The sequence below is a fragment of the Coffea arabica genome, chromosome 1c (assembly GCF_036785885.1).
Source record: "Coffea arabica cultivar ET-39 chromosome 1c, Coffea Arabica ET-39 HiFi, whole genome shotgun sequence".
Classification (NCBI taxonomy): domain Eukaryota; kingdom Viridiplantae; phylum Streptophyta; class Magnoliopsida; order Gentianales; family Rubiaceae; genus Coffea; species Coffea arabica.
This window is the reverse complement of record NC_092310.1, coordinates 50,299,525-50,309,448: the sequence shown is the minus strand read 5'-3', so window position 1 is coordinate 50,309,448 and position 9,924 is coordinate 50,299,525. Positions and strand designations below refer to the sequence as shown.

General features: G+C 38.1%; 2 protein-coding genes across 2 annotated transcripts; one reads left to right on the top strand and one right to left on the bottom strand.

The window, feature by feature from the left end:
• Window positions 1–1,663: 1,663 nt before the first annotated feature.
• On the bottom strand, window positions 1,664–4,398 carry LOC113687435 (protein FAR1-RELATED SEQUENCE 5-like). The gene is made up of 2 exons (XM_072047183.1): window positions 2,171–4,398; window positions 1,664–1,907 (listed from the first exon to the last, which is right to left on the bottom strand). Exons 1-2 carry the CDS (start codon window positions 4,396–4,398, stop codon window positions 1,664–1,666), a joined length of 2,472 nt encoding a protein of 823 aa, XP_071903284.1.
• A 1,814-nt stretch (window positions 4,399–6,212) lies between these two features.
• Window positions 6,213–8,664, top strand: LOC140006628 (limonoid 7-O-acetyltransferse-like). Its single transcript, XM_072048865.1, has 2 exons — window positions 6,213–6,285; window positions 7,149–8,664. Exons 1-2 carry the CDS (start codon window positions 6,221–6,223, stop codon window positions 8,518–8,520), a joined length of 1,437 nt encoding a protein of 478 aa, XP_071904966.1. The 5' UTR covers window positions 6,213–6,220; the 3' UTR covers window positions 8,521–8,664.
• Window positions 8,665–9,924: the final 1,260 nt, after the last annotated feature.

Genomic DNA, 9,924 nt, shown 5'->3' with positions numbered 1-9,924 from the left:
TCCGAACACAAGTGCCGGGACGGAGACATTTACGGAAGACCTTGGTAGAGGCAAAGCTCACGAATGTCAGGGAATTCATAATGCCTAAGACTGAGCACCCATGGCCCATAACCGCAAACAAGGTTGTGTAGCCGGAGGAATGAGCATGCAAAGTAGTTGGGAGTCCCCAGCAACAAAGCCGAGCTGTGAGCAATCGCCACGTCTGTTGTGTACTTCTAATACAATTTAAAATTTGAACACCCAGCACGGAAAATGTTAACAGTTCACAGATAATTGGTAACGTTGAACTTGTTTCTCTAAATTTGTACCGTTTCACTGCTTCCATAGAAAATTTGTCACCGTCATTTTCCCACAACTAATTTCTAGTCCTGTTCTTATTTTTCGTCTGTCCAAGATTGTTCTTCACCTGCAATTGAAGTTTGCAGTGAAATTAAATATTTACAACAAAATAATTTAAATGCAAGTTGTTGTTACTATAAATCTATCATACTTACTGCATTACATTTTCTGGACTTATTTATATCATGACAGAAAAGCCTTTTGTATGAATGCAACTCCAACATTATATCATGAGTTCAAGTTTCCACACAGTTGTACAGTAATTTGTGTGTTCCAGCTTCCACACAGTTGTACAGTAATTAGTGTGAGGGAGGCTGACGAAGCATTGCTACCTAAGTGGATTGTTCCAACAGGATATACCAATTTTTGTTTAACTATGTCACCAAAAAAGCATCAGAGGTATCAAAGTTGTTCGGATGGAGTGTCAGTAAACATGTGGAATTTTTTCTACATGTTAATAGCAATTTAGATTACGGACATGACGCGGACATTGCATAATTGTTATAATAAGAAATTCATTAATCGTGTGCCAACAAGTTACGTAAAATAGTAAACTCCAATGGAAATGTACAAATGATGTAAAAAATATTAATCGTAACTGATAGTTATTGGCTAATTAAATATATTAGTACAAATGTATTCTTAAACTTATTCGAACTAATTAATAATTTCTATTAGTAGATATGTATAATTATTAGTATAATTCATAATATTAATTATATTGCATAAATTAATATACATATATAATAATACCATTGTCATTGGTGCACTGAAGAGACGCATAAGCATTGTGAGCAATGAAAATAGATGGGGAGAAACAAAAGTTACTGTTCCTACACCAGAATGAAACGATGGGCAAAACAAAAGGCGTTGGGCCTTACGGTCATTGGTTAGGATAGCAAGGAGACGAACAAACGGCCCATATCGTAAAAGCAGTTTATAGCAGCAGCGTAAGGCACCAGTTTACAAAACCTGGCAACTGAAGATGATTCCCAAGTAGCCACTTCGGAAAACGTCTATCCCACGAAGACATTTTGCGCAACATACGCTTCCACTTAATTTCCTATTTACAAAAAAGGACCGTAATACACAATTTGTCAACTACTTACTCTCTCCTATTAACCAAGTGCAGCAGCACTATTTGCTACAACAGTGCTTACGACGCAACCATGACAGTGATGCATCTTGTGATCCTTCTGTGCATGACGCCTTCGGTGGAACTACAGTGACTTACCCATCTAGACCTAGCTAGCAACCTTCAATACTCTTGCACCTCTACTCACCAAAACCTGCCTTATTTATTGCGTAACTGCAAACCGAACCATCACAACAGTTGTGCCTCATCTTTCTCCTGGACTTCTTTGTTGGTCACCTGTGTCCCTTCCACCGCTACCGCATGCTTGTGGTGCAAATGCTTGTCCTCTCCATTCGCCTGAGTCGCTCCACCCCGTACCAATTTCAAATGATTTTTCCACCGATTCATCCAAACAATTTTCCATATGATCATCATGAACTGCTGTGTTGTGCGAATTCTTTTTGTATGGGCATGTTCGTTGGTTGTGGCCTGCCTGCAATCTTCAACCCATATATCACATGTCAAATCATTTGTGACTGCAAGTAACCACGTCAACTAAGCACATTGCTAACATTACACCACTTCAACTTTCTTGCACTGCCAATAACTTTGTATACTTTGTATGCACTTTCAATTATGTGTTTATTTGCTACTGTTGAAAAATACCCACATAATAATTATTACCTTCACTGTCCACTTCATGTATTTTATCAATTAACAAATTGCTTATAACTACGTATGCATTTTCGATAGTACCTGCAATGACCACACTTTCTTTTCTTCTTTGTTTCTGCATGCTTCTGATCACCTTTACACCGGGACACCCTGGGATCTAACAGCCCGAATGTTCTTCTACTTCTATCGTTCATCACTCTTGAATCCATTGCAAATCCGTCTCCCCCATATCCCCTTTCAATCCACTTCTCCTTTAGGTCCACAGAATGCTTGTCAAACATCTGCTGCAGGTCATTAAACGCATCATCCATGTAGGACGCATAGTAACACATACTATTACAGCTCGACTTTAAAGTGCCATATCTGGCCATTTGTGTCAGCTGTTCGTCTGCAACAAATGCTTTCATTCCATTATTAGTACTGTAAACTCCCTTTGTCCACCGCTTTGAAATGCATGCTTCTGGGATCCTGTTCATTCCTTCTACCACCATCACGCGAAACATGTGAGCACAAGGAATCCCCTTTGACTCGAATTTCATGCAAGAGCAGATTAGCTTCTCCATTGACCTATCATAAACCACCCTCCAACTAATTTCGTGTCCACCATATTTCGAGTAATAATATGTACGACTCCCTCCATCCTCGCTCCAGCCCTCAGAAATTAGAAGTCCCTGCCTGTTCAAATGCTTCCTCACCATGAAGAACACATTCCTTGTAAACACCTCCGCTGCGCTCGCCTCTAATTCGGGCAGGATTGTGGTTAAGACTGGTTTTGTGTTTTCGCTTGTGTGAACTGCTTTGCTCTCAGTATGTCGAAGCCATGCTATTGCCAAATCAAAACTTCTAACGAATTCATATAGTCGCATTTTTTCATTCAAGTACTCGTTCAAAAAAGCATTCATTTTCTCACACCTTTGAGTGCTTCTCATACCTGCAAAAAAATTACCGCGTAAATAGGCCTCTGCCCATAACCTTCTCCTACGGTACAACTTCTTCACCCACTCATTCTCTACCACCCCACATTCATTAACTAACCTAGCCCAGCGATCCTCAAACTCAAGAGTGCTAAACTTTCTCGCCATCAGGTCATACAACCTGTTATTAAACTCCTCGCAGCGAATATTACTCCGTGCATTCCTATGCAAGTGCCACGAACATAGCCTGTGACAAGCATCCGGGAGAAGATTCTTTATCGCTCTTCGCATTGCACTGTCACCATCTGTCATCACTGCTACTGGCTTTCTACCTTTCATAGCCTCTACAAATGTACTTAGCACCCATTCATATGTTTCAATCCTCTCATCTGATAACAGTGCACAGCCGAAAATAGTACTGTTCAAATGGTTGTTTACCCCTGCAAGTACAACTAGTGGCTTGCGGTATTTATTTGTTTTGTATGTTGTATCAAACACCAATACATCTCCAAATACACTGAAGTCCACACGAGATTTAGAATCTGCCCAAAACAACCTTGCCAATCTTCCTTCGTTATCTACATGATATTTATAAAAGAACATGTCATCGGCATCCTTCTTCGCTGCCAAGAACCCAAGTGCCCCTTCTGCATCGCCATTAAAAATATCTTTTCTACGTTCCTCGTCCATTCGGTTATACAGATCCTTAATGCAAAATCCCACGTTACTATACCCTCCGGCTTTGATAACAAAATGTTTCATTATCTGGCATATTCTGGCCCCAACCAACTTTAGACTTTTTGCCTGCGCATATTCTGCATCGCTCACTTTTCTATGCGACCTAAGGTGTTGCACACTTGCCTCTGATGCCAGCGGGTGATTGTGCTCCATAATGAAACGTGTCACCACATACTTTACCGATTCTGTGTCATATTTCACGCGAAAGCAAGCCCCACACCCGGTCCTTGTGATTGCTTTTGCTTCTCTTTTCCGGTCTTCATAATTAAACCACTTTTCATTCCTATAACCTTCACAGCAACATACCCATTTTCTAAATCTTGAAATGCCATCTTCATCTCGTTTGGCATTACTTTTACGAATCCCAAATCCGCTTAGTTTCGCATACAAATTATAAAATTCCCCAGCTTCTTCTTCCGTGTCAAATGTTAATTTCATTACGTCATCCACGCCTATTGCGCCCACCAATTCATCTGCCTCCTCATCTTCGTGTCCTCCTATTGAACCACCGCTTTCTTCACTGCATGTGTCTCGGTCACACTCAGGTTCTTGGTTAAGGTCAAATGACATTAACCTGCCGCAACCATCCATCCCCATTTTTCCCTTCTCTATTTCCTGCACCATGTCATGAGTTTTAAGCACCCCATCCTGCCCCATACTTACAACCCCTGTGTGGTTGTTCAATGCTTTTTCTAACCATGGTCGCTTAACATTTTTTTTCAGCCTCCCCATATGCTTTCGTTTGTAACATAAATACTGATCGTCTACTAATGGAACAAAACATATATACACGATCATTTCACTTAACAAACCATACTTTACCTCACAACTTTCACAAAATGCAGACGATAAACATTACTCTAACATTCATATACACAGTTTTTATAAGTGTGGCTGATGCAATTATATCAACCTTTAGCACAAAATACCACTATCGACATGCATTTTCATTAACACCAACAAACTCAACCTCTACTGTGTGTTTCTTTAATTCTTTTCACATAACCATGCGCAATGCAGTATGGGGGCCATTATCGATGTCCACACGGCCATCCAAATCACTCTATTTTAAGACTTTAGTCCTGTTACAACGTCTTCTTCACGTCTTCACTCATTTCTGCTTAATTTCCTTTACACTATTTAATACAAATTAGAGGACCAAGATTTCCTACGTACGTACACAAAGCTCCGTGCACAAATAAACTGCGATAATTTCCCGGTTTCGTTACATCTTCGTTCGAAGACGCAGGGTCTTACACCCCGTACTTCGTATTCCTTATTCCTCTATCATTGCCTCTTACAAGAACTGTAGAAATCACCCTAGTAGACGTACAGGTGTTTTACTCGTTATTTTACTCCATTTTTCAAAGTTATGGAAAAACTCAAAAAAGTACTCACCTTTGATTTCTCTGCTTCTGTTCCACGCCGCTGCATTGTGTCACCACAGCTTCGCAAGGGCCTTCCTCAGATATATCTACCGTCACCGCCTGCGCCTAAATTTACGCCAGTAGACACCACCTCTGTCTATTCCGCCTTGACTTCTTCTTTACCAAATTTTTGCCTTCGATTCCGACGTCACCACCTGTCTTCAAACACACGCATCACTGCGGGCCCCAACATGGCTGTGTGTTTAGTACCTAATACGCTTCCTCTTCGGTGGCCCCAGCATGGCTTTGTTTAGTACTGCTTTCCCAATTTCTTCGATGTTTTATACAACAGAACCGACACCGGCTGTTAATTTTTATGCTTTCCGATCCAAAATTTTGTATTCTACGAAATTGGGTTCTCCTCAACGTCTGATGGACGAAAGCCGCAAACAGCAGGTCGTTTATAAGACAACCGTTTTAACTAAATTTTATCCCATTACCCAACATTTGTATTTAAGGCACGTTGGGTACTCTGTCACTGTAATGGTTGAAAGGCACAAAGAGCTGGTCTTTTACTCACCAACGGGTTTAATTTCTTTTTATCCGATAAATCAGTCTCTCTTTATGCCACCTTCGGTATTATGTTGTTGTGATGGAAGAAAGCCAAGGGGAGCTGAAACTTTTAAACTTGGACACCCGTTTGAATATAAGATTGACGAATCCAAAATGGATTTAATCTTTAGTTGTAGTGCAGGAAAGCCATAAAGAGTTGGCTATTTATTCTAAAATGCATTCCAATATGGGTACTGCGTTGTTATTATGGACGAAAGAGTTGAAAATTGGGGTTGTTTTAATAAAGTTAACGGGTTTTTTTTTACTCCTTACCCCATTATATTTATGTTAATTCCGTTTCACCCCAATACATTTCCAACATTTGCCGTACGCTACATTCACCGCGGTTATAGGTCACCACTTACTTTTTTAGAAACATTCCCTTCATCTCCGTACATGTCAGGTTGCTACGTGCCAGCTTCTTGGCCATATCATTTGCTTTCCACACCTGTCTTTGAAATATGTGAATACACTACAGAATTTACCATAATGAACATTTCATGAACAGGCAGAGTAATGGCCATGTCTATACTTTTCCCAGTTCTGGCATTGCTGGCTCAAGAAGGTATGTATGTAAATTTTTTTCTTTCTTTCTTTCTTTCTTTCTTCATTACTCTTTAGAATACGCAGTATTGATTTTTTTTTTTTTTTGGTTGTCCATGACCATTGGAGGGAAGTTTTTTCAATTTCTTTTTATTATAGACAAGGGGAAAGACAAATAGGGAAAACAAAAAAGAAAACAAAAATAACTAGAAAGGACAGAAGAAACTCCTTTGCTAAAACTAAATGAGTGTCAATTTTAGGCTGTGATTATAAAATATTTTTTGAAAAGGGTCCTTGAGGAGAAGTTCTTGAATTAAAGGGTTTCAACTTCGAGATACATGTAATTGTAGATAGGAAAATATACATTTTCTTTTTTGGTATGCTCAATAGTACATTTTGCACTAGAATTAGTAGAGAGGACCTTTCATCATTTCACGGTAATGGCATAGCAAAAATTTCACGTTTTGAGTTTTGTTCTTTGTTTATGATATTATGGAATAGCTCTAAACGTCCCAAAAATTCATCACAATAACGTGAAGTTATTGAAACTCTAGCTAATTATGTTTTTCTAGTCCAAAAGCAATAATTATTCGTGAATTTGATAATACTCTTATTCATATTGCTTTCTTTTTATTGTCATTGGCAGGAAAATTAGGACTTTCTCAATTTATAGGGGAGTAATTCATTTACTACAACGTACTAGTATAATTTGAAAATTATTACTCAAAAGCAGAATTGCTAATTAAACAGCCCCAGACGAGCTGATCTTAAATATGAAAAACAAACAATAAAGTTTATTTTTCCATTAAATTTAAAATTTTAATTTTATGATAATTTTATCCTCTTTTGTAATGGCTAAAAATTCTTCTAAACATGTCCCTGCAGCATTCATTTGAGTGTCAATCAGAAAACTGCATATATGGACATAGAACTTATCTCCAAGGAAGAAATCAAGCCAGCATCTCCAACTCCCCCTGAGTTGAGAACCTTTAGGTTTTCAGTCTTGGATCAGCTTACTCGTGACTCTTATACAAATATATTGTTCTTTTTCTCCCCAAGAAAACAACAAGGCACTTATCTCAACGATGTTATTTCCCAAAGAAGTCGATGTCTAAAGGAATCACTATCAAAAACCTTAGTACCCTTCTATCCACTAGCAGGAAAAATCAAAGATAATTTGCATATTGAGTGTAATGATGATGGAGTTTACTACGTCGAAACTCAAACCAATATTGGACTGTTAGATTTTCTGAGGAAGCCTGAAAATGAGTTCATGAATCAGCTATGTCCATTTCATCCAGATTCCACGGAATTATTGTCAAAAGGTTATCCTATCATGTTTCAAGTAAACATTTTTGACTGTGGTGGTATTGCCATTTGCTTGAGTGCTTCCCACAAGATTTTTGATGGTCTCTCAGTTTCTACATTTATGCAATCTTGGGCAGCTACAGCACGCGAATCAACGGTACAAATAAATCCCAGTTTTATTTCATCTTCCTTATTTCCTCCCATTTTGGATATGTACCAAGATTCACCTCCTGTGGTCTCCAAACCACAAAAGAACGAGCCTAAATATGCTACAAGCAGATTTGTGTTCGATAGCTCGGCCTTGGCTGCTCTTAAATCCAAGGCAGCTACGTCAACATCTTCCGCGAAACCAAGTTCAGCCAAGGCTGTTATGGGACTTCTATGGAAATCTGCCATAGCAGCTTGGAAAGTAAGGTCTGTTTTGTTTATCCCGGTGAATCTGAGGACAAAAGTTTCGCCCCCTTTATCACCTCATTCACTAGGAAATATCGTCTGGTTGGCTCGTGCTAAATGTTGTGACAATCCTAAGCTAGAGCTGGAATTGCTGGTAAACAAGATCTCAAATTCCATTGGTACAATGAACGCTGATTTTGTTGAATCTATAAATGGTGAGAATGGGATTCAGAAGCTGATGGGAGCCTTAAAAGATTTCCATGAAGTGTTCTATGACCCTAATAGTATGGCTGAATGTCTCTATATCAGCAGCATCCGCAAGACTGGTTTTTATGAGGCTGATTTTGGATGGGGAAAGCCCATATGGACATGCATTACGCGTGGAAACAGAGATTTACACGGATTGGGAAATATTGCTCATCTGATCGAAACAAAATCTGGTGATGGGATTGAAGCATTGGTGACCATGAAAGAAGAGTACATGGCTACACTGGAGAAAAATCAGGAGCTTCTCCATTATGCTTCTTTAAATCCTAGCCCTCTTGATTCAAGCTAGCTTTTCAGCATGTTTTGTCTGGCTATGTTTCAAATCCTACAAAGCAATTGTGAAGGTTGGATTGTTATCAAAAAGAAAGTTGTAGGAACAGAAAACCATGCATTTGTGTATTATCCTCCATTGGTTTGTTGACTTCCTTTTGAAAAGACAAAAATAACACCGTTGTGTATAAACAAAGAAAAACTTTGGGGAAACTTAAGCCCTTAGCTCTGAATTATGTGCCATCACTACTTTGTATGGATAGTAATAAATTTTTCTAAAAAAAATTTTTGCTTGCATCATAAACACATTTTTCAATTCATCTTTTTATATTCTCAGCCATCTTTTTATCTCATATACATCACATCATAAAAAATATTACAGTAATTATTTCAAATAATTGTTTGAAATAATACTCTATCCAGTATCCATACAATTGTTTGGATTGTAAATTATTTGAAATATTTTTACTGTAGCACTTTTTGTGATATGATTTATGTGAGATAAAAAGGTAATTGAGAAGATAAAAAGGTGTATTGGAAATTATAATAGTGATGTAAGCAAATATATTTGGATAAATAATCTCCTGTACAAACAATCTTTAGTCTCGTATTTATCTGATCTGACGGTTCATCTTTTAACTCTCATGTAAGTCCATTTAAACTTCTCCTCTCTTATAATTAGTTTAGTGTAGAAGTAAGATGCTTTATTGTCGTTACAGAAAAAAAAAAAAGAAAACAAAAGAAAAAAATCACTATTGTAATGTATCTCTTTCTTGATTGTCAGGACGGCCAGGGTCAAGCTTAGGCTCAGGGAGGAGAAAATAAAGAATTTGGTAGTCTGAAAGCGACAAAAATGAACACAAGGGAACAAAAAAAAATGTAGAATAATGAACTTTCACATTCATACACTGCCCTAATAAGCAAATATTATTATAAACCCTTCCAAGGCACGAAAATCTTTTAACTGCACAAGGCACTAGGAACGCCAGCCTAATGGCATCGATTTTGCAGAGTTTTGTTGGAATAAACAAAGACTCGACCCACTTGTTTTCTGACAAAAGAAAGAGAAAAGGGCAAATAATTTGTAGCTTATGTCCACGTGATTATGACTTTCGAGGTGCAGATAACGGAGTGACTTTAACGCGATGAGGCTGTATTAGGATAATTTCACATAGCTCTCCTTAGAACCATAGGCAGGAAAGGTTGCAGGTGCAACCTACAATCGTTTCTAGTGATTTTATGTATTTTATACATCATGTAATTTTATTTGCACATTATATAATTTTATTTGCACAACATGTAATTTTAGAATAAGTTTTTGTGAATTTCACACACATTATTAAAAACGAGATACAAGAAATAATCTGAATCGTATAATTTTTTTGGATCAAATTCTGGCCGTGAGCTATTTAGGGACAGTCCT